Below are 25,723 nucleotides of genomic sequence, written 5' to 3' on the forward strand. Positions count from 1 at the left end.
GTTAGGGTTAGAGTTAGGGTTAGGGGTTAGGGGTTAGGAGTTAGGAGTTAGGAGTTAGGGTTAGGGGTTAGGGGTTAGGAGTTAGTAGTTAGGGTTAGGGGTTAGGGGTTAGGAGTTAGTAGTTAGGAGTTAGAGTTAGAGTTAGGGTTAGAGTTAGGGTTAGGGGTTAGGGGTTAGGAGTTAGGAGTTAGGAGTTAGAGTTAGAGTTAGGGTTAGAGTTAGGGTTAGGGTTATATATATATATATATATATTTATATATATTAAGAATATATACATAGTTATCTATATATTGTTATCTATCCACGTAAAACTCTTTTTAAATAGTTTTAAAAAGTAGATACGTGTGGAATTGATATATAAATAAACATAAATAAAAAAGGTCACTCGGTAAGACTACCACTCCCAGGCTGATAGGGAACGCCGTCTGATGCGCATGCGCAACAAGATGCAACGCGCGAGCCCCATGCGGATATACACCGCTATGTAAAATGGCGGCGTGAGGAAGGCTCTTTCAAAACACAGAGACGTTCACCCGCGACGGAGCTTATCTACCGGCCCTGAGACCCGTCTGCGCCCCGCGGAGCCGCCCGTGAAGCACCCAGCGGCGGCGGTTGGACTCTGCGTCCCGGTTGAAGGTTCGTTTATGTTAAAACAACCGGGTTTTAAACCGGAACAGCACGTTAGCACGTTAGCACGACGACCACCGCTCGTGCGCCTGGGCCCGGTGAGCGGTTACCGCCGGGAAGTCACCGGCAGCACCGACGGCGGGTGTGTTACTCCCGGGGTGACCGGATCGATAGGTCTCTACTGCCGGTGAACACCGTGAACACCGTAAACACCGTAAACCCGGTAATGTGACGGGAGCGGGAGGTTTGGTGCTACAGGAAGTGGAGCGACGTGACGTCACTGGTCCTCAACTTCATCCCCTCCTGGTGCTTTATGTCTTTATACTACAATTACTATACAGTACTCTACTATAATACTTTAATATCTAACAGGTGTTTTATGTCTTCATGAGGTTTACTGTGGGAATACTACTATAATACTGTGATATGATGCACAGAGGGGTGACCTCCTGATGTTTATTGTTGTTGTTGTTGTTTATGATCTGTCTCCAGGCTGCTGACTGGTGTCCTTGAAGCGGTGGGATGGCGAAGAGGATCGCTGACAAGGAGCTCACGGACAGGAACTGGGACCAGGTGGAGGAGGAGGAGGAGGTGATGCATTAGTATTATTAGGACCTGTAAATACCTTTTATTGTGAAGGCGTCTTCACGCTCTGCTCTCCTCCTGAAGGCCGGCTCCTTCCTGGTTGCGAGTGAAGACGTGTTGAAGAGCCGGCCGATCAAGAAGGCCAAACGCAGGACCATCGGAGAGGTAACGGGCCTCCATCCACGTGTTATAAACGTGTTATTACACGTTCCTGTGCTCATGACTCTGTGTTTCAGGCCGACGGCAGCGGTTCCTTCAAAGGGTTCAAGGGGTTCTCCTTGAGCTCCTCTCCCACAGCGTTCTCCGGTTTCGGGAACGGGGGCGGCTTCACGGGCCTCAACGGAACCAGCAGCGCGGCGCCGTTCAAAGGCTTCTCTTCGCCCACGGCCACCCCGGGTGAGGACGCCACCTTTGTTTCCTCCACAGGAAGTGAGAGCCGGTCAAACAGGATGTTTAATAACAACAACTAAAAGACATTTTCACAATAAAAGCCTTTGCAGCGAATTAGAACCACTACCAGGTTTTATTCTTTAGGTGAGTCATGATTACAAATCATAAAGTAAACTTAAGTTAATTTATAAAGAAAATAACTTTTGAATTCACTGCTTCTAGTATTGTTTTCTATTTCAAAGTGAGCACAAACTTCTACATCTTCAGGGTTCAGATCTTCAGGGTTTAGATCTTCAGGGTTTACAGCTTCACTCTAAAGCTCCTCCCCCTTGTCCGCTCAGGTCTGACGTTCACTGGCCCCGCCTCCTCTGACATCACGGCCCAGCAGACCAATGGCTGCGCCCCGAGCCCGGCTCCAAGCTCCGGCAGCAACAAGGAGTACAGCCGGCAGCTCACGGCGCTGAACTGCTCGGTGAGGGACTGGATCACCAAGCACGTGAACGGGAACCCGCTGTGCGACCTCAACCCCATCTTCAGGGACTACGAGCGCCACCTGGCGAGCATCGAGCGGCAGTACGGCGCCGGGTCCTCCGACGGGGGCTCCAAAGAGGAGGAGGAGCTGCCGGCGGCGGCCCCCCTTCCTCCTCCTGCCGCCTCCTCCTCCTCCTCCTTGTTCTCCTTCAGTAAAACTCTGGCAGAAGACTCGGCCAAGAGCCCCGGAGTGTCGTTTAACTTCGGGCAGAAGGTGGACGCCTCGCTGCTCGGGTCCTTAGGGTCCAAGGCGACCCCCCCCAGCTTCTCCTTCTCCTCCAGCCAGACCTCCTTGTTCGGGGCTCCTGCTCCTCGGCCTCCAGGTAGCTCCGCCTTTTTATTAGACCGATTAATCTATCTATAAGTAATGTTCAGATTAAATAATGTTTTAATCCAGATTGTTAAACATTACTTATTAAAATGTTTATATAAATGCAGAATGTATTTTAATAGTTTAAACTTTTAATTGTTTTAAATCTTAATGAATATAAATAATAAAAGTGAATATATTCGGTTAACCATCGTAGGTTAGTTTCATATAACTATGAGGTCACATGACTCCGTCTGGTTGAAGATATTAATAAAGTTTTTTGAATGTTTCCGTGCAGACGAGAACGGAGAGGAGGAGTCGGAGGAGCCGCCCAAAGCCGACATCAAGGAGGTGAAGGAGGACGACGCCTTCTACTCCAAGAAGTACGAGTATTATTAATATTAGTAGTATTATCTCTTTAATGTGGAGCATTTCCAAAAGGAGACCACTCATTTATTACAGGAAGGAAATGTGTTTTATTGATTACTGCCAGTAGAAAAGCACAATAACAACAAGAGTATTTCTGTTTATGTAAATACTGTACGAAGTAGAATGTGTACAAATATACAAAAAGATTAAATAATCATAACTTAATTAATTAATGTTTCACCAGATTCATTCTGAAAACATCAGACTGTAATTTACTGTAATATTGAATATAAACTGAGTTGTTGTGATCATAAGGTGTTTGTTTGTTTGTTTGTTTGTTTGTTTGTTTGTTTAGGTGTAAATTGTTCTACAAGAAGGACTCAGAGTTCAAGGAGAAAGGAGTCGGGACGCTTCACCTCAAAGAGACCGGAGACGGGAAGGTCCAGATGATCATCCGGGCCGACACCAACCTGGGTACGGTTGTTGTTGTTGTTGTTGTTGTTGTCCTTCTGGAGAGAAAGTTGTTTTTATATCACAAACCTGAAGAATCATCAACAACAATTGGCTCCACCTGCTGGTCAAAGTCAGGAGTTATAATATTATCACTGGGTTGTCACGGTAACGCTGATGGAACAGATGTGAAATAAACTTTAGGATTTAATATTTTACTGCAAATGCCCAAAAATGAAGAAAAAAAAAATTTTCACTTTCCATCAATTAATAAACGGCTACATTTGTGTTTTAAATTTAAAGAATGTTTAATTAAAGATTGTTCCTCTCCCCGCTCTTATTCTGAAGGGAAGATCCTGCTGAACATCCTGCTGCAGGCCTCCATGCCGGTCTCCCGGGTGGGCCGGAACAACGTGATGGTGGTCTGCGTACCGAACCCGACCCTGGACGAGCAGAACCCCGGCAGCCCAATTCCCCTTCTGATCCGGGTCAAGACCTCGGAGGACGCAGACGAGCTGCACGAGACGCTGCAGAAGAAGAGAGGCGGACCTTAACACACACACGCACACACACGTGAACACACACACGAACACACACACACACACGTCAACGCACAAACACGCACACACACACGAACACACAAACACACACGAACACACACACGTGAACACACACACGTGAACACACACACACACACGTCAACGCACAAACACGCACACACAAACACACACACACACAAACACGTGAACACACAAACACACACACGCGCACAAACACGCACACACACACGAACACACACACCTGACCATTTGCACACATGAACATGCACACACACATGAACACACACACACACATAAACACACACACACATGAACACACACGAACACACACACACATGAACACACACACACACACATAAACACACACACACATGAACACACACAAACACACACACACACACATGAACACACACACACTCAGTTCTGTTCACATTAAATCGGGCGTCTTACTGTGAAATGATATATTTCCTGGAGAGAAGCCAGTCGTCTACATTCCTCCAGTCCGACCTCTTCCTCCCCTCCTCTTCCTCCTCTTCCTCCCCTTCCTCCCCTCCTCTTCCTCCCCTCCTCTTCCTCCCCTTCCTCCCCTCCTCTTCTCCTCCTCCTTCTCCTTTTCCTCCTCCTCTCCTCTCCTCCTCCTCTTCTCCTGGTTTCCAGATGAAGTTCTCAGCGTCGAGGATTCTGTGTTTTTCTGTGGAAACTATTGATTCGTCCTGATGGAACTTTTAATTTACTGTCAACTGTTTCCTTCTTTTCGTGTGTGTGTGTGTGTGTCCTCTGTGTGTGTGTCCTCTGTGTGTGTGTGTGTCTTCTGTGTGTGTGTGTCCTCTGTGTGTGTGTGTGTCCTCTGTGTGTGTGTGTGTGTCCTCTGTGTGTGTGTGTGTGTGTCCTCTGTGTGTGTGTCCTCTGTGTGTGTGTGTGTCCTCTGTGTGTGTGTGTCCTCTGTGTGTGTGTGTGTGTCCTCTGTGTGTGTGTGTGTGTCCTCTGTGTGTGTGTGTGTCCTCTGTGTGTGTGTGTGTCCTCTGTGTGTGTGTCCTCTGTGTGTGTCCTGTGTGTGTGTGTGTGTGTGTGTCCTCTGTGTGTGTGTCCTGTGTGTGTGTGTGTGTGTGTCCTCTGTGTGTGTGTGTGTCCTCTGTGTGTGTGTGTGTGTGTCCTCTGTGTGTGTGTCCTCTGTGTGTGTGTGTGTCCTCTGTGTGTGTGTGTGTGTCCTCTGTGTGTGTGTGTGTGTCCTCTGTGTGTGTGTGTCCTCTGTGTGTGTGTGTGTCCTCTGTGTGTGTGTCCTCTGTGTGTGTGTGTCCTGTGTGTGTGTGTGTGTGTGTGTGTCCTCTGTGTGTGTGTGTGTGTGTGTCCTCTGTGTGTGTGTGTGTGTGTGTGTGTCCTCTGTGTGTGTCCTCTGCGTGTGTGTGTGTCCTGTGTGTGTGTGTGTGTGTGTGTCCTCTGTGTGTGTGTGTGTGTGTCCTCTGTGTGTGTGTGTGTCCTCTGTGTGTGTGTGTGTCCTCTGTGTGTGTGTGTGTCCTCTGTGTGTGTGTCCTCTGTGTGTGTGTGTGTCCTCTGTGTGTGTGTGTCCTGTGTGTGTGTGTCCTCTGTGTGTGTGTGTGTGTGTCCTCTGTGTGTGTGTGTCCTCTGTGTGTGTGTGTCCTCTGTGTGTGTCCTCTGTGTGTGTGTCCTCTGTGTGTGTGTGTCCTCTGTGTGTGTGTGTCCTCTGTGTGTGTGTGTCCTGTGTGTGTGTCCTGTGTGTGTGTGTGTGTGTCCTCTGTGTGTGTGTGCGTGTCCTCTGTGTGTGTGTGTGTCCTGTGTGTGTGTGTGTGTCCTCTGTGTGTGTGTGTGTCCTGTGTGTGTGTGTCCTGTGTGTGTGTGTGTGTCCTCTGTGTGTGTCCTCTGTGTGTGTGTGTGTCCTCTGTGTGTGTGTCCTCTGTGTGTGTGTGTGTCCTCTGTGTGTGTGTGTGTGTGTGTGTGTGTGTGTCCTCTGTGTGTGTCCTCTGTGTGTGTCCTCTGTGTGTGTGTGTGTGTGTGTGTCCTCTGTGTGTCTGTGTGTGTGTGTGTCCTCTGTGTGTGTGTGTGTGTCCTCTGTGTGTGTGTCCTCTGTGTGTGTGTGTGTCCTCTGTGTGTGTGTGTGTGTCCTCTGTGTGTGTGTCCTCTGTGTGTGTGTGTGTGTGTCCTCTGTGTGTGTGTGTGTGTCCTCTGTGTGTGTGTGTGTCCTCTGTGTGTGTGTGTCTGTGTGTGTGTGTGTGTCCTCTGTGTGTGTGTGTGTCCTCTGTGTGTGTGTGTGTGTGTGTGTGTGTGTGTCCTCTGTGTGTGTGTGTGTGTGTGTGTCCTCGGCCTTTGAGTTGCTGTCAGGACGTTAACTGGGAAATAAAAGTAAACAACGAGCTGCTTGTTGTTGTTGTTTTAAAACGTTAAAGATTCTTTCCTCTGTTTGATGATCAATACTCACATGAATAGATATTGAATATTGATCAGTTCTGAAACCATCAGCTGGTTGGTTTTGACACTTTAAAAACATGTTACTGGTTTTCTTTTTAATCAACTTATTAAAACATTTGTTCATATTTCGTCTCACTAATAAAGTTAAAGATGAAACTTCAATAAATCAGGAAACAGTTTCTGTCAACGTGTATTTCAATAAACAAACAAACAAGTGAGACGACAACATGCAGGTGAACTGTTTGTGTACAAAAGGTGTGAACGCGTTACAGTGCAGCCTGTCAATCAATACATTCAGCTGATAACCGATCAATAACCAGCTCCACCTGATCATACATCTAGTTATTAGTTCTTAATAAATCCCTTTTTTAATTCTGTTCTCTGGTTATTGGTCTAAAACTATTAAGTCATGTTTTGTTCCAAGTGTGATCCTGATGCTACGGAAGCCCGGAGGGACAAAGAGCTGAATTTCAGCCTCTGGTGGCCAAAGTGAGAACTACAACACACTGATGACTAATTATGAAGATTAAATCAAACTATTTAGATCAGAATTATATATTTTTCCTCTCAGAGCTTCTGGAACATTTATCAATAACAGCTTGAAGTTATATAAGTGTCTAAAAACTTCTTAAACATCAAAATAATGTTTTAAGATTTTATTTATTTCAGTTCTAACTTTAATTCTAGTTTTCTATGATTACATTTGATTATTGATCGAGAGTTAAAGGAAAGTGATTATTGATTGATCGTTGTGGACGTTTGTTATTTTTAATATTTTACAGACCGTTTGTGTTTCTGTGAATCTACGAACGATGTTTGGAAGTTTAAAATGTTTGAACATGAAGTGAAAGATTTAAGGCTTCAGGAGCTCGAAGGGACAACAACAACAACAACAACAACAAGAAGCTGATTTTATTCCACTTGGTTTTTAAAGCATAAAGTCGACTAGAGTTTCTTTTATCAAACCCTCAGCTAAAATAATATATATATATCATTTTCTAATTTAACTAAATCAACTGAAGTTTGATCTTCAGAGAAAAAACTATAAAGTCGTAAAGTTACAATAAATATATTTTGAGATTAAAGTCACAAATTTAGCGTCGTGAATTTCTTGACTCCTGAAGTTGAGTTCTTTCAGTTTAGATAAATAAACAAAAAAAAATAATTAACGTGTTTGTTAAAGAATCACAATGCTACACTTTTGTTTTTACAATTTTTAAGATTTTTCTTTGAACAGTTAAATAATTAAATGTTCTTTTATTTGACCAACAGTTGTCGTTCATCTGTATCTTTTTAAACAAGAATTAAATTGTAGTTATTATAATAATAATAATAATAATAATAATAGCGCTGTGACTGCACACATTAGAAACTGTTGGTGAGTTCAAAGATACTTTTTGGAAATTTACAATTAGAAATAATTAAATAACTCGCTCAGGGTTTAGATGATCAGTTGATAAAAGGCAATTAGTGTTCTCGTCAATAATCAATAGTTAAATTCTTTTAAGTTATCAGTCGTTTTCTTATTTGTTGATTTAAAAAAAGTTGCTGGTGGTCAAATCAAACAATGAGATTGTTAAATGTTTATCATTTAAAGACTAATATAATCTGTAATATTATTTATTACATTTTAGTTTGTGGTAATTTAATTATGGTAAAATTATGATTTTATTTTGATATTGTGAATTAGGTCATTTTTCAATTAAAGTAAAAGTGATTTCTTTTAATTTTCTTTATTGAAGTAATTTTAATAATTTAGAGTGTAGGTAGTAAAGAATGCTGATAAAACACTAAAGTGAATACTAAATAATTGCTGGTAACATGTTCTCAGATGTGCTTCTTAAAGTTGTTATTTGAGCACTTTTGTAACATTTCTTGATGTTGTGATGAACATAAAGTTGTTCTTCTCATATTTTTGACATTCAGACTAAATGAGACAAATATTTGTCAAAGGGATGAAAACCGGTGAATTCACTGTGATGTCACTTTGTCCCGTTAAAGGACTGAAGTCGTCTCCACTTCCTGTTTCTCCACTTCCTGTTTCCTCCCATACAAAAACACTTGGAGGCCCGTCGTCGTGGGTAATATTGAAAAAAGAAAACCACGACGATTAAAAGCAGAACCTTCAGTCGAGGCGTCTCAGTGAGTAAAGCAGCAGCATATTTACAAGAAAACACATTCTTCACTTCCTGGTCAGAGTTCAGCCAATCGCCTTTTCGCACTCATGTCATGTGACCTGAAGAAGAAGAAGAGGCACTTCCTGAATGGCTGGTTTGTTCGTCTCCTCTGAAGCAGATGTTTGGTTGTTGGTCTCGGTCTGGACACCGGGGGGCGCTGTGGTCTCTGGCCTGATGCAGGAGGCACTTGGTAGTGATGCTCTGAGGGAGTCAGCGCTGCTACGTCATCAGGATGGGCTTCTGCCTCACCTCCAGGATGTCTGTCATCACATGTTATAACAAGTCGTGACGTCATCACATGTTATAACGAGTCGAGACGTCATCACATGTTATAACGAGTTATTAAGTCATCACATGTTATAACAAGTCGAGACGTCATCACATGTTATAACGAGTTATTAAGTCATCACATGTTATAACGAGTTATTAAGTCATCACATGTTATAACAAGTCGAGACGTCATCACATGTTATAACGAGTTATTAAGTCATCACATGTTATAACGAGTCGTGACGTCATCACATGTTATAACGAGTCGTGACGTCATCACATGTTATAACAAGTTGTGACGTCATCACATGTTATAACAAGTCGTGACGTCATCACATGTTATAACGAGTCGTGACGTCATCACATGTTATAACAAGTCGTGACGTCATCACATGTTATAACTAGTCGTGACGTCATCACATGTTATAACAAGTTATTAAGTCATCACATGTTATAACTAGTCGTGACGTCATCACATGTTATAACGAGTCGTGACGTCATCACATGTTATAACAAGTCGTGACGTCATCACATGTTATAACAAGTCGTGACGTCATCACATGTTATAACAAGTTATTAAGTCATCACATGTTATAACGAGTCGTGACGTCATCACATGTTCTAACAAGTTATTAAGTCATCACATGTTATAACGAGTCGTGACGTCATCACATGTTATAACGAGTCGTGACGTCATCACATGTTCTAACAAGTTATTAAGTCATCACATGTTATAACGAGTCGTGACGTCATCACATGTTATAACTAGTCGTGACGTCATCACATGTTATAACAAGTCGTGACGTCATCACATGTTATAACAAGTCGTGACGTCATCACATGTTATAACGAGTCGTGACGTCATCACATGTTCTAACAAGTTATTAAGTCATCACATGTTATAACTAGTCGTGACGTCATCACATGTTATAACTAGTCGTGACGTCATCACATGTTATAACAAGTCGTGACGTCATCACATGTTATAACAAGTCGTGACGTCATCACATGTTATAACGAGTCGTGACGTCATCACATGTTCTAACAAGTTATTAAGTCATCACATGTTATAACGAGTCGTGACGTCATCACATGTTATAACTAGTCGTGACGTCATCACATGTTATAACAAGTCGTGACGTCATCACATGTTATAACAAGTCGTGACGTCATCACATGTTATAACAAGTCGTGACGTCATCACATGTTATAACAAGTCGTGACGTCATCACATGTTATAACAAGTCGTGACGTCATCACATGTTATAACAAGTCGTGACGTCATCACATGTTATAACGAGTCGTGACGTCATCACATGTTACAACGAGTCGTGACGTCGTTGCATGTCGTACATCACCACATGTTATTACAAGTCGCATGTTGTGTCGGTGACCTCTGACCTGCGGTGATGCGGTGCAGCGGCAGCGTGACGTAGGTCAGGTGTGAGTAGAGCAGGAAGGAATCGTCGGTCCGGTTGAGTTTCAGCCACGAACCGACCAGAGAGCGACCGGTTCCAGAGAGAGAACGGGACCGGAGGTTGGAGGTGGAGTGGAGATCTGAGGACACACACACACAGACACACACAAGAACACACACAAGGACACACACACACACACACAGACAGACAGACACACACACAGACACACACAAGGACACACACAAGGACACACACACACACAGACAGACAGACACACACACACAGACACACACAAGAACACACAAGAACACACACAAGGACACACACACACACACAGACAGACAGACACACAGACAGACACACACACAGACACACACAAGAACACACACAAGGACACACACACACACACAGACAGACAGACACACACACACACAGACACACACAAGAACACACACAAGGACACACACAGACACACACAAGAACACACAAGGACACACACAGACAGACAGACACAGACACACACAGGGACACACACACACACAGGGACACACACACACACACAAGGACACACAAGGACACACACAGACACAGGGACACACACACACACAAGGACACACACAAGGACACACACACACACGGGGACACACACACACACAAGGACACAGACACAGACACACACACACACACACACATACACGGACACACAGACCCAGCTCGTTAGTGGTTCCTACCAGTTCATTAGTGGTTCCTACCAGTTCATTAGTGGTTCCTACCAGCTCATTTGTGGTTCCTACCAGCTCATTCGTGGTTCCTACCAGTTCATTTGTGGTTACTACCAGCTCGTTAGTGGTTCCTACCAGTTCATTTGTGGTTCCTACTAGCTCGTTAGTGGTTCCTACCAGTTCATTAGTGGTTCCTACCAGCTCATTCGTGGTTCCTACCAGCTCGTTAGTGGTTCCTACCAGCTCGTTAGTGGTTCCTACCAGCTCGTTAGTGGTTCCTACCAGCTCTTTAGTGGTTCCTACCAGCTCTTTAGTGGTTCCTACCAGCTCGTTAGTGGTTCCTACCAGCTCTTTAGTGGTTCCTACCAGCTCGTTAGTGGTTCCTACCAGTCTGTAGTGGTTCCTACCAGCTCTTTAGTGGTTCCTACCAGTTCATTAGTGGTTCCTACCAGCTCATTCGTGGTTCCTACCAGTCTGTAGTGGTTCCTACCAGCTCTTTAGTGGTTCCTACCAGTTCATTCGTGGTTCCTACCAGCTCATTCGTGGTTCCTACCATCGTTAGTGGTTCCTACCATCGTTAGTGGTTCCTACCAGCTCGTTAGTGGTTCCTACCAGCTCGTTAGTGGTTCCTACCAGCTCTTTAGTGGTTCCTACCAGCTCATTCGTGGTTCCTACCAGTCTGTAGTGGTTCCTACCATCGTTAGTGGTTCCTACCATCGTTAGTGGTTCCTACCAGCTCGTTAGTGGTTCCTACCAGCTCTTTAGTGGTTCCTACCAGCTCGTTAGTGGTTCCTACCAGCTCGTTAGTGGTTCCTACCAGCTCTTTAGTGGTTCCTACCAGCTCGTTAGTGGTTCCTACCAGCTCGTTAGTGGTTCCTACCAGCTCTTTAGTGGTTCCTACCAGCTCGTTAGTGGTTCCTACCAGCTCGTTAGTGGTTCCTACCAGCTCGTTAGTGGTTCCTACCAGCTCTTTAGTGGTTCCTACCAGCTCGTTAGTGGTTCCTACCTTCGTCCTCCTCCTCCCTGAAGAACTCTTCACTGTCGTTGGCCGAGTGAGACTTCTTCATCTCTGCGTTTCGGTTTCGGGGCGCTTTGCGTCTCAGAGACGGAGAGAAGAAGGACGGCCGGTTCCTCTCCGGAGTCGGAGGCGTGCTGAAGGACGTCACCTGGAGAGGCACGGAGCTCGTTATGTACTGGACTAGTACTAGTACACACAAGAGCTACTTTGAGTGGAATACTTACATACATTTACTCTTGGTTCTGGTAAACAGGAAGTTTTTGTATGCAAAGCAGATTTTATTGTTCTCGACCTGATTTCCTTGTTCGGAGCGCACTCAGGTTGTGTGTGGGTTTGATTTCCTCACCCTCTCGTGCACAGGCGACGCCTGGTCCTCCTCGGTGCCGCAGGGGGAGGTGTCGCCGGTCGGCACCCTGCTGACGGCCATCTCAGCGTGACCTTTGCCCTGCGGACCCTTCATTCTCACGAACTCCATGTTGTTGTACTTGTAGAAGCCGAACGACATCCGCTGGGCCATCTTAGCAGCTACGCTCACCTGAAACCAACAACATGTATTTATATTGCTTTTTAAAGTTCTATTGCTAGTTTTACAAAAGGTCAAATGTGTTAGTTAATGTCATTATTAACTACTGTTAGCATGCTAAGATAGAAAACATGCTAACGCTTAACGCGTTGGCATGTTATAGTAGCATTAGCTTTAAGAGGATCATGTTTCTTTTGGTTTACTTTATAATATAAAATGCGTTAAAGAATAATAACCATTAAAGAAAAAAAAGAAAGAAATAGCAGTAAATAATAATGCTAATGTTAGCATGTTAAGATGTTACTGTTAGCATGTTGCGCACGGTTATAGGTAGCTATGAAACATGCTAATGTTCAACATGATATAGCTGCATTAGCTTTTAGTATGTGGGTTATTGTAAACTAACTGGATTGATATCAGGTTTTGTTGATTTGGACCAAGCATGTAGTTAAGAAAGTCAATTAGGTGTTTTTCACAAAATTCAAAATGGCGGAAAATCTAAGTAGGCGGAGCTTAGGGGTGTGAGAGGCTTTTTTGTAGAGCAGGTGTAAGTTAACATGTGTGAAAAATTTCAAGTCAATCGGACATTCTGGGTGAGGGGCGTCGCCGGTCAAAATTGGAGGGGGCGCTAGAGAGCAACTATGAATTGCAAAAATTAGACTCGTTGATCAGACGGCTATTTTCACGAAGCCTGACAAGCGTGCAAAATATGGTTAGTTTTAAAAATGTCTACGTACCCCAGAAATGCTCCCAATGTAGACGAAGCAATTTCAATAGGGTCAGCCGCTGGGACCCTAATAATGATTAGCATTAGCATGTTAGCTCACCCGGTTGTCGTAGACCTTCTTCAGGGCCTCGTAGCGGATCGAGCCCTGGAAGATGACACCCTGGAAGGTGTTGCTCTTGTCACTCGCCACCAGCTCCACACACACCATCTCGCCCTCGCCCACCGTCATGTCGCTGAACACCTGCACGCACGTGAACACATAATAATAATAATAATAATAATAATAATAATAAGGAAAACAACAATCATCTACAAAATAAAAAAAATTATACAAACACAAAAATGTGTTTGGTTGTACAAACAAAAAATAAATACAAAAGATTTATATCCAAACATTAAAGTCTGCGTCAAAAACTAAATTAATTTCTTCTGATATTTGTAAAACATTTGGAAATGTTCAGTTAAATGTTTGTTTGTATACCCGCTAAATAAAAGTTTGAGCGGGACGAAGCAGTCAGAAGCTGCAAAATCCTTTATGATCGTCAGATTTTCATCTTTCCGACGGTCCCTGAACACCTCAAAACGTGTTATTCTCCTCCTCTCCTTTTAAAGTGGGCGGTTACCTCCTCAAAGTTGTCGATCATGAAGAAGATGTTGGGGTAGCTCATTTTAGACTCCTCCCCTTTGCTGTCCATGGCGTGTTTGCTGGGAGACGCGAACACTTCCTGTGAACACAGTTCAGCCGCGTTGGTTCACACATGATGTTCACACCCGACGTTCACACCCGACGACGTTCACACCCGACGACTTTCACACCCGACGTTCACACCGACGTTCACACCCGACGACGTTCACACCCGACGACTTTCACACCCGACGTTCACACCGACGTTCACACCCGACGACGTTCACACCCGACGACTTTCACACCCGACGTTCACACCGACGTTCACACCCGACGACGTTCACACCCGACGACTTTCACACCCGACGTTCACACCGACGTTCACACCCGACGACGTTCACACCCGACGACTTTCACACCCGACGACGTTCACACCCGACGACGTTCACACCGACGACTTTCACACCCGACGTTCACACCGACGTTCACACCCGACGACGTTCACACCCGACGACTTTCACACCCGACGACGTTCACACCCGACGACTTTCACACCCGACGACGTTCACACCCGACGACTTTCACACCCGACGACGTTCACACCCGACGACGTTCACACCGATGACGTTCACACCCGACGACTTTCACACCCGACGACGTTCACACCGACGTTCACACCGACGTTCACACCGACGTTCACACCGACGTTCACACCCGACGTTCACACCCGATGTTCACACCCGACGATGTTCACACCCGACGACGTTCACACCCGACGACGTTCACACCGACGACGTTCACACCCGACGACTTTCACACCCGACGACGTTCACACCGACGTTCACACCGACGTTCACACCGACGTTCACACCGACGTTCACACCCGACGTTCACACCCGATGTTCACACCGACGTTCACACCGACGTTCACACCGACGTTCACACCGACTTTCACACCCGACGTTCACACCGACGTTCACACCCGACGACTTTCACACCCGACGACTTTCACACCCGACGTTCACACCGACGTTCACACCCGACGACGTTCACACCCGACGACTTTCACACCCGACGACGTTCACACCCGACGACGTTCACACCGATGACGTTCACACCCGACGACTTTCACACCCGACGACGTTCACACCGACGTTCACACCGACGTTCACACCGACGTTCACACCGACGTTCACACCCGACGTTCACACCCGATGTTCACACCCGACGATGTTCACACCCGACGACGTTCACACCCGACGACGTTCACACCCGACGACTTTCACACCCGACGACGTTCACACCCGACGACGTTCACACCCGAAGTTCACACCGACGTTCACACCGACGTTCACACCGACGTTCACACCCGACGTTCACACCCGATGTTCACACCCGATGTTCACACCCGACGACGTTCACACCCGACGACGTTCACACCCGACGACGTTCACACCCGACGACGTTCACACCCGACGACTTTCACACCCGACGACGTTCACACCGACGTTCACACCGACGTTCACACCCGACGTTCACACCCGACGACGTTCACACCCGAAGTTCACACCGACGTTCACACCAACGTTCCCACCCGACGACGTTCCCACCCGACGACTTTCACACCCGACGACGTTCCCACCCGACGACGTTCCCACCCGACGACGTTCACACCCGAAGTTCACACCGACGTTCACACCAACGTTCCCACCCGACGACGTTCCCACCCGACGACTTTCACACCCGACGACGTTCCCACCCGACGACGTTCACACCCGACGACGTTCACACCCGACAACGTTCACACCCGACGACGTTCAAACCCGACTTTCACACCGACGTTCACACCCGACGACGTTCACACCCGACGACGTTCACACCCGACGACTTTCACACCCGACGACGTTCACACCCGACGACGTTCACACCCGACGACGTTCACACCCGACGACGTTCACACCCGACGACTTTCACACCCGACGTTCACACCCGACGACGTTCACACCCGACGACGTTCACACCCGACGACTTTCACACCCGACTTTCACACCCGACGTTCACACCGACGACGTTCCCACCCGACGACGTTCACACCGACGTTCACACCGACGTTCACACCAACGTTCCCACCCGACGACGTTCCCACCCGACGACTTTCACACCCGATGTTCACACCCGACGTTCACACCCGACGACGTTCACACCCGACGACGTTCACACCCGACGACGTTCACACCCGACGACTTTCACACCCGATGTTCACACCCGACGTTCACACCCGACGACGTTCACACCCGACGACGTTCACACCCGACGACTTTCACACCCGACTTTCACACCCGACGTTCACACCCGATGTTCACACCCGACGACGTTCACACCCGACGACGTTCACACCCGACGTTCACACCGACGACGTTCACACCGACGTTCACACCCGACGACGTTCACACCGACGTTCACACCCGACGACGTTCACACCCGACGACGTTCACACCCGACGACGTTCACACCCGACGACGTTCACACCCGACGTTCACACCCGACGACGTTCACACCCGACGACGTTCACACCCGACGACGTTCACACCGACGTTCACCACCCGACGTTCACAACCCGACGACGTTCACACCCGACGACGTTCACACCCGACGACGTTCACACCCGACGACGTTCACACCCGACGACGTTCACACCCGACGTTCACACCCGACGTTCACACCCGACGTTCACACCCGACGACGTTCACACCCGACGACGTTCACACCCGACGACGTTCACACCCGACGTTCACACCGACGTTCACACCCGACGTTCACACCCGACGTTCACACCGACGTTCACACCCGACGTTCACACCCGACAACGTTCACACCCGACGACGTTCACACCCGACGACGTTCAAACCCGACTTTCACACCGACGTTCACACCCGACGTTCACACCCGACAACGTTCACACCCGACGTTCACACCCGACGACGTTCAAACCCGACTTTCACACCGACGTTCACACCCGACGACGTTCACACCCGACGACGTTCACACCCGACGACGTTCACACCCGACGACTTTCACACCCGATGTTCACACCCGACGACGTTCACACCCGACGACTTTCACACCCGACGACTTTCACACCCGACTTTCACACCCGACGTTCACACCCGACGACGTTCACACCCGACGACTTTCACACCCGACTTTCACACCCGATGTTCACACCCGACGACGTTCACACCCGACGACGTTCACACCCGACGACTTTCACACCCGATGTTCACACCCGACGACGTTCACACCCGACGACTTTCACACCCGACTTTCACACCCGACGTTCACACCGACGACGTTCACACCCGACGACGTTCACACCCGAAGTTCACACCGACGTTCACACCGACGTTCCCACCCGACGACGTTCCCACCCGACGACTTTCACACCCGACGACGTTCACACCCGACGTTCACACCCGACGACGTTCAAACCCGACTTTCACACCGACGTTCACACCCGACGACGTTCACACCCGACGACGTTCACACCCGACGACGTTCACACCCGACGACTTTCACACCCGATGTTCACACCCGACGACGTTCACACCCGACGACTTTCACACCCGACGACTTTCACACCCGACTTTCACACCCGACGTTCACACCCGACGACGTTCACACCCGACGACTTTCACACCCGACTTTCACACCCGATGTTCACACCCGACGACGTTCACACCCGACGACGTTCACACCCGACGACTTTCACACCCGATGTTCACACCCGACGACGTTCACACCCGACGACTTTCACACCCGACTTTCACACCCGACGTTCACACCGACGACGTTCACACCCGACGACGTTCACACCCGAAGTTCACACCGACGTTCACACCGACGTTCCCACCCGACGACGTTCCCACCCGACGACTTTCACACCCGACGACGTTCACACCCGACGACGTTCACACCCGACGACTTTCACACCCGACTTTCACACCCGACGTTCACACCCGATGTTCACACCCGACGACGTTCACACCCGACGACGTTCACACCCGAAGTTCACACCGACGTTCACACCGACGTTCCCACCCGACGACGTTCCCACCCGACGACTTTCACACCCGACGACGTTCACACCCGACGACGTTCACACCCGACGACTTTCACACCCGACTTTCACACCCGACGTTCACACCCGATGTTCACACCCGACGACGTTCACACCCGACGACGTTCACACCCGACGTTCACACCGACGACGTTCACACCGACGTTCACACCCGACGACGTTCACACCGACGTTCACACCCGACGACGTTCACACCCGACGACGTTCACACCCGACGACGTTCACACCCGACGACGTTCACACCCGACGTTCACACCCGACGACGTTCACACCCGACGACGTTCACACCCGACGACGTTCACACCGACGTTCACACCCGACGTTCACACCCGACGACGTTCACACCCGACGACGTTCACACCCGACGACGTTCACACCCGACGACGTTCACACCCGACGTTCACACCCGACGACGTTCACACCCGACGTTCACACCGACGTTCACACCTGACATTTCTTCCTGTGGATGTGGATGTCTCCTGCGTCTGAGCGCGTGCAGACTGCACACGTCACCACGTAGTCCAACTGCAGAGATATTTACGAGTTATTGTGGGTGTCAGTGGACAAATATCACAAAATCCGACTTTAATTAATAAATTATTATAATTTTTTTAAGGTCATATTTTTTATATTTTTACTTGCACACTTGTTGTAACGTCCTGCACTGATAAACACTAACTTCATTTTACTGGATAAAAAAAGAAGCTGTATTTATTCATATTTAGGACAAACTTTGTGTGAAAGAAAGTTTGATTTTGAGTAATCTTCTTTCGCTGTTATTGCCTCATTTTGGTTCTTTACTTATAACTCATTCATAATTACACTGTATATGAGGTATTTTTGGGGGAATATGAATGCAACATGAGTAGAAAGTTGGTCGTTAGCTTCAATAACGACGTCGTTGGAACTTTTCCCCCAAAATCTAAACGTCACGTTCTCCGTTTATGACAAAATATTAGAAACAAGTGTTACAAACAACTGAGATATGACATCACATCGTCTGCATACAGAGATATTTTATGTTCATCTCCTAGAATATTAGTTTCTTATTGTTACAAACTTAATTAACGAAGGTGTTCAGTTACGTCATAATTTATATACGTATATATATATACGTATATATATATATATATATATACATATACATATATATACATACATATATATATATATACATATATATATATATACGTATATATATATATATACATATACATATATATATATATACATACATATATATATATATACATATATATATATATATATATATACATATATATACATACATATATATATATATATATATATATATATATATATATATATATATATATATATACATATAATATATCTCTCACCTTCTGCAGAATGAGGTTCAGGTAGACGCTCTCCTCCCAGTCGATGTCGGGGTCCCCGAGGCCGGGCAGCTTCTTGGAGTCTCTCCTGTAGACCTCCACCTCCACCTGGAACACAACACACACTTATATCTGACTGTGTGTGTGTGTGTGTCATCTAAATAACACATCATCACAACAGACGGACCTCAACATCGAAGACGTTCTCTTAGTGTTTGATCAAATAAAGATGGCACGTAAACAAAGAAGTGATTAAGGCGGGACTTCCTGTGGAACATGACCCAGACTGAAGGACCGCTCGTCACCTTCTTGCCCTCGTTGTTGTTGCTGCCGTCGCCGCCGGCAACGCCGTCGTAGGCCAGCTTCCTGCGGACGTAGAACAGCATGTCATCCTGTCGGGGAGCAAACTTCTCCATGAAGTACGTGGAGAACATCCAGGTCCAGAACACGATGCGGTCGTCCTTAAAGCCGCCTGACGGAAACACAGACGGAACCGTAAATATACGGAAACACACACGGAACCGTAACTATACGGAAATTAAACACAGTGGAACCACAACACTTCCTGCTCCTGATTGTGTGGCAGAACATTAGATTTTACTTTATTTGTCCCCACGGGGCAGATTTATATATTTGTAAACATGTTTACATATATACAAAACAATAAAACAGCATTTTACATTTAAGAATTTAAATAACAAAGGAAAATAAAAATGAAAGTGTATCTAAAGTATAAAGTGGTTTGTTGATGAAACATGAAGTATTGTTTTTCATTTGTCTAACAAACAAATAACATTAGTCATCAAAGCTGTGAAACACTCTGATAATAAATCAACAAGTCTAAATAAACAAAAACAAAAAGAACAAGAACCTTTAGAACGTTTAGTCTGTGGTTATTGAACGTGAACTGAATATTGACTTTCTTTATTTGGGTTCCTTATCCAGGGTTCTGCAGCAGAGACCTTCAGAAAAGTCCGGATCTATTTTTAGCTGCGTATCCCGTTTTAAAAATACATCAAGTTTCATCATCTGAGGAAAGTGAATCCCCCAGAATGCATCTCTGCTGGCTGCGAGGAGAAATATTCATGACCGTTATATAAACAGTGTGACGCTCCAACAGAGATCCATACTGGAACTAGAACCACTAGAACCACCACAACCACCTATAGGACCACTAGAATAACCTAAAGGACCACTAGAACCTCATAAAGAACCACCTAAAGGACCACTAGAACCTCCTAAAGGACCACTAGAACAACCTAAAGAACCACTAGAACCGGACCACTAGAATAACCTAAAGGACCACTAGAACCTCATAAAGAACCACCTAAAGGACCACTAGAACCTCCTAAAGGACCACTAGAACAACCTAAAGAACCACTAGAACCGGACCACTAGAATAACCTAAAGGACCACTAGAACCTCATAAAGAACCACCTAAAGGACCACTAGAACCTCCTAAAGGACCACTAGAACAACCTAAAGGACCACTAGAACCTCATAAAGAACCATCTAAAAGGACCACTAGAACCTCCTAAAGGACCACTAGAATAACCTAAAGAACCACTAGAACCGGACCACTAGAATAACCTAAAGGACCACTAGAACCTCATAAAGAACCATCTAAAAGGACCACTAGAACCTCCTAAAGAACCATCTAAAGGACCACTAGAACCGGACCACTAGAACAACATAAAGAACCACTTTAAGAGCCACTAGGACAATCTAAAAGGACCACTAGAACAACCTTAAGAACCACAAGAGCCTCCTAAAGGACCCCTAGAACCACCTAAAGGATCCAAAGAACAACTTTAAGAACCACAAGAGCCTCTTAAAGGACCCATAGAACCACCTAAAAGACCCATAGAACCTCCTACAGTCACACACAGCTGAGTGAAAACCAGGACAGGAACTGAAACATTCAGCAGGACGTTCTGTGTTCTCCGTCTCCCCGTTCCTTCTGTCTGCTGCTGAACAGGAGAACCGGGTATTTATAGCCGAGGTTCCGAGGTAATTAAACCTCATTGATGTTCATCTCTGCAGCTTCTGCTCCATTCAACTGGTTCCACGAGACACGGAACCATGTTCTAGTTTAGAGTTATTGTTAATTATGTACATTTATTACTTATTAAAACTGTGTTTTCTAACCAAAAATCAGATACTGATCCTTCGGATATCAAAATAATAACAATCAAATTAATAATTAAATTGCAATTGTTCAAATTACTATACAAATTTTGAATAATTTAATATTTTTAATTAAATTAAACATACCGATGTCAATGAATCGATCTTTGGTCTTAATTAACTAAAATATCAGCGTGTCAGTTTAATTAGAGACACTAAATAATTATTAACTTGTCATCGTCCCAAAAAAATAGAAATTATTTATTTGTCAACAAATCCCATAAAAACATGTGGACTTGTTGTGTGATCATTTCATTATTGTTGTTGTTGTTGTTATTGTGTAGTATTAGTACTTTGACTATCAGAGTATTTGTTGTGTAGTATTAGTACTTTGACTATCAGAGTATTTGTTGTGTAGTATTAGTACTTTGACTATCAGAGTATTTGTTGTGTAGTATTAGTACTTTGACTATCAGAGTATTTGTTGTGTAGTATTAGTACTTTGACTATCAGAGTATTTGTTGTGTAGTATTAGTACTTTGACTATCAGAGTATTTGTTGTGTAGTATTAGTACTTTGACTATCAGAGTATTTGTTGTGTAGTATTAGTACTTTGACTATCAGAGTATTTGTTGTGTGGTATTAGTACTTTGACTATCAGAGTATTTGTTGTGTGGTATTAGTACTTTGACTATCAGAGTATTTGTTGTGTAGTATTAGTACTTTGACTATCAGAGTATTTGTTGTGTGGTATTAGTACTTGTAGCAGAGTACTGTGTGGTATTAGTACTTGTAGCAGAGTATTGTGTGGTATTAGTACTTTGACTAGCAGAGTATTTGTTGTGTGGTATTAGTACTTGTAGCAGAGTACTGTGTGGTATTAGTACTTGTAGCAGAGTACTGTGTGGTATTAGTACTTGTAGCAGAGTACTGTGTGGTATTAGTACTTGTAGCAGAGTATTGTGTGGTATTAGTACTTGTAGCAGAGTATTTGTTGTGTGGTATTAGTACTTGTAGCAGAGTATTGTGTGGTATTAGTACTTGTAGCAGAGTACTGTGTGGTATTAGTACTTGTAGCAGAGTACTGTGTGGTATTAGTACTTGTAGCAGAGTATTGTGTGGTATTAGTACTTGTAGCAGAGTACTGTGTGGTATTAGTACTTGTAGCAGAGTACTGTGTGGTATTAGTACTTGTAGCAGAGTATTGTGTGGTATTAGTACTTGTAGCAGAGTATTTGTTGTGTGGTATTAGTACTTGTAGCAGAGTATTGTGTGGTATTAGTACTTGTAGCAGAGTATTGTGTGGTATTAGTACTTGTAGCAGAGTACTGTGTGGTATAAGTACTTGTAGCAGAGTATTGTGTGGTATTAGTACTTGTAGCAGAGTATTGTGTGGTATTAGTACTTGTAGCAGAGTATTGTGTGGTATTAGTACTTGTAGCAGAGTATTGTGTGGTATTAGTACTTGTAGCAGAGTACTGTGTGGTATAAGTACTTGTAGCAGAGTATTGTGTGGTATTAGTACTTGTAGCAGAGTATTGTGTGGTATTAGTACTTGTAGCAGAGTACTGTGTGGTATAAGTACTTGTAGCAGAGTATTGTGTGGTATTAGTACTTGTAGCAGAGTACTGTGTGGTATTAGTACTTGTAGCAGAGTATTTGTGGTATTAGTACTTGTAGCAGAGTATTGTGTGGTATTAGTACTTGTAGCAGAGTACTGTGTGGTATTAGTACTTGTAGCAGAGTATTGTGTGGTATTAGTACTTGTAGCAGAGTATTTGTTGTGTGGTATTAGTACTTGTAGCAGAGTATTGTGTGGTATTAGTACTTGTAGCAGAGTATTTGTTGTGTGGTATTAGTACTTGTAGCAGAGTATTGTGTGGTATTAGTACTTGTAGCAGAGTATTGTGTGGTATTAGTACTTGTAGCAGAGTATTTGTTGTGTGGTATTAGTACTTGTAGCAGAGTATTGTGTGGTATTAGTACTTGTAGCAGAGTATTTGTTGTGTGGTATTAGTACTTGTAGCAGAGTACTGTGTGGTATTAGTACTTGTAGCAGAGTATTGTGTGGTATTAGTACTTGTAGCAGAGTACTGTGTGGTATAAGTACTTGTAGCAGAGTATTTGTGGTATTAGTACTTGTAGCAGAGTATTGTGTGGTATTAGTACTTGTAGCAGAGTATTGTGTGGTATTAGTACTTGTAGCAGAGTATTTGTGGTATTAGTACTTGTAGCAGAGTATTGTGTGGTATTAGTACTTGTAGCAGAGTATTGTGTGGTATTAGTACTTGTAGCAGAGTATTTGTGGTATTAGTACTTGTAGCAGAGTACTGTGTGGTATAAGTACTTGTAGCAGAGTATTTGTGGTATTAGTACTTGTAGCAGAGTATTGTGTGGTATTAGTACTTGTAGCAGAGTATTGTGTGGTATTAGTACTTGTAGCAGAGTATTTGTGGTATTAGTACTTGTAGCAGAGTACTGTGTGGTATTAGTACTTGTAGCAGAGTATTTGTGGTATTAGTACTTGTAGCAGAGTACTGTGTGGTATTAGTACTTGTAGCAGAGTATTTGTGGTATTAGTACTTGTAGCAGAGTACTGTGTGGTATAAGTACTTGTAGCAGAGTATTTGTGGTATTAGTACTTGTAGCAGAGTACTGTGTGGTATTAGTACTTGTAGCAGAGTATTTGTGGTATTAGTACTTGTAGCAGAGTATTTGTGGTATTAGTACTTGTAGCAGAGTATTTGTGGTATTAGTACTTGTAGCAGAGTATTGTGTGGTATTAGTACTTGTAGCAGAGTACTGTGTGGTATTAGTACTTGTAGCAGAGTACTGTGTGGTATAAGTACTTGTAGCAGAGTATTGTGTGGTATAAGTACATGTCGTCTCTAGTTATCAGAGTACTCTGGTGATAACTATCTGGTTGAGGTACAAATACACACACGAGGTGGTATTTCCCTGCGGGGGGCAGAGCATCCAGAGCACCGGCCCGGGGGCCTCATCGGGACCCCCCAGCTCACCGAGCCCGCTGGTCTCCTGCCGGACGCTGAGCCGGTTCCTCTCGTCCGCGATGGCCTTCAGCATCTGCCGCAGAGACCCGTCCAGCTCTGCGCTCTCCTCCTCGGGCCCGACGGCCTGACACAAACCGGGGAAGGACGCCATCTCCGCGCCGGGATCATGACAGTGTGCACCGGGAGGGACACCGAGGATCCTCCCTCCGGTCCGGGCCTCGGACTGACCCCGATGGAGAGCCGTGCGCCGCCGGGGTGTGCTCCGCCGTGCTGCGGGGGAAAGGGGCAGGCAGGTCGGGTAGCTGCTGAGGGAGACTCCGGTCCTTCTGTTGTGCAGATCAGCTGGAAACACCCCTCACACTTCCGGTATCAACACGAGGCTCTTAAAGGGACAGCGCACCTGACAGGTGTTACAGATAATACGGTCACCTGGCGCATTCAGTGACCCGCCGTATAATTTATCACAGGCAACAACTAAAAGGTAAAGGAGCAAATAAAAAATAAAAAATTGAAAGATAAATGTTTTAATTTGCTTTATTTAACTTTTTATATATATTTTAGAGAGTTTATGAATATGTATAGAAGCATTTAAATGTAGCCTTTTTTATGACTATTTTTTTGTCATGAATTATATTATGAATCATTTTTATTTATGTCATAACTATAACTTTGTACGTCAAAAGTTCTGAATTATGATTATAAAAAACAATTACAACAACAACAGAACTATTAGAGATATGAATATAATATACATGTATGAAAGATATATAATATATCAAAATATATATAAATCAATATATATACAGTAATTTATTTTTAAAATATGTCTTTATTAAGTAAACTGGGTCTGCTCTCCTCCGGCGCTGAGCGGGTCATGAATCAGGCGCACCCCTTTCAGCATGAAGGATAGTCCCCGCCCGGCTGGTGGGCGGAGACTATCACAAACCAGAGGAGGACTGAGGTAACGGGAGACTGTAACGTTAGATGTGTTACCGGTCAGAGGACTGAGGTAACGGGAGAGTGTAACGTTAGATGTGTTACCGGTCAGAGGACTGAGGTAACGGGAGAGTGTAACGTTAGATGTGTTACCGGTCAGAGGACTGAGGTAACGGGAGAGCGTAACGTTAGATGTGTTACCGGTCAGAGGACTGAGGTAACGGGAGAGCGTAACGTTAGATGTGTTACCGGTCAGAGGACTGAGGTAACGGGAGACTGTAACGTTAGATGTGTTACCGGTCAGAGGACTGAGGTAACGGGAGAGTGTAACGTTAGATGTGTTACCGGTCAGAGGACTGAGGTAACGGGAGAGCGTAACGTTAGATGTGTTACCGGTCAGAGGACTGAGGTAACGGGAGAGCGTAAC

General features: G+C 45.3%; 2 protein-coding genes across 5 annotated transcripts; one reads left to right on the forward strand and one right to left on the reverse strand.

Annotated features, from left to right (window-relative positions):
- Window positions 1-449: 449 nt before the first annotated feature.
- Window positions 450-3,939, forward strand: nup50 (nucleoporin 50). 3 transcript variants are annotated; one of them, XM_034526730.1, is made up of 9 exons: window positions 450-636; window positions 1,120-1,218; window positions 1,297-1,377; window positions 1,449-1,608; window positions 1,944-2,456; window positions 2,742-2,826; window positions 3,168-3,286; window positions 3,611-3,839; window positions 3,886-3,939. In XM_034526730.1, exons 2-8 carry the CDS (start codon window positions 1,150-1,152, stop codon window positions 3,814-3,816), a joined length of 1,233 nt encoding a protein of 410 aa, XP_034382621.1. In that variant the 5' UTR covers window positions 450-636; window positions 1,120-1,149; the 3' UTR covers window positions 3,817-3,839; window positions 3,886-3,939. The 3 variants fall into 3 exon arrangements, with proteins under 3 accessions (XP_034382621.1, XP_034382620.1, XP_034382622.1); XM_034526729.1 differs by lacking the exon at window positions 3,886-3,939 and having other exon boundaries at window positions 3,611-3,879; XM_034526731.1 differs by lacking the exons at window positions 450-636; window positions 3,886-3,939 and adding an exon at window positions 649-933 and having other exon boundaries at window positions 3,611-3,879.
- A 3,204-nt stretch (window positions 3,940-7,143) lies between these two features.
- Window positions 7,144-24,746, reverse strand: kiaa0930 (KIAA0930 ortholog). Of its 2 annotated transcripts, none has more exons than XM_034526188.1 (10): window positions 24,292-24,746; window positions 19,528-19,694; window positions 19,226-19,330; window positions 18,312-18,389; window positions 13,725-13,826; window positions 13,202-13,342; window positions 12,198-12,386; window positions 11,840-11,999; window positions 10,095-10,250; window positions 7,144-8,683 (listed from the first exon to the last, which is right to left on the reverse strand). In XM_034526188.1, exons 1-10 carry the CDS (start codon window positions 24,509-24,511, stop codon window positions 8,643-8,645), a joined length of 1,359 nt encoding a protein of 452 aa, XP_034382079.1. In that variant the 5' UTR covers window positions 24,512-24,746; the 3' UTR covers window positions 7,144-8,642. The 2 variants fall into 2 exon arrangements, with proteins under 2 accessions (XP_034382079.1, XP_034382080.1); XM_034526189.1 differs by having other exon boundaries at window positions 24,370-24,745.
- Between the last annotated feature and the right edge of the window lie 977 nt (window positions 24,747-25,723).

The sequence above is a fragment of the Cyclopterus lumpus genome, chromosome 23 (assembly GCF_009769545.1).
Source record: "Cyclopterus lumpus isolate fCycLum1 chromosome 23, fCycLum1.pri, whole genome shotgun sequence".
Classification (NCBI taxonomy): Eukaryota; Metazoa; Chordata; class Actinopteri; order Perciformes; family Cyclopteridae; genus Cyclopterus; species Cyclopterus lumpus.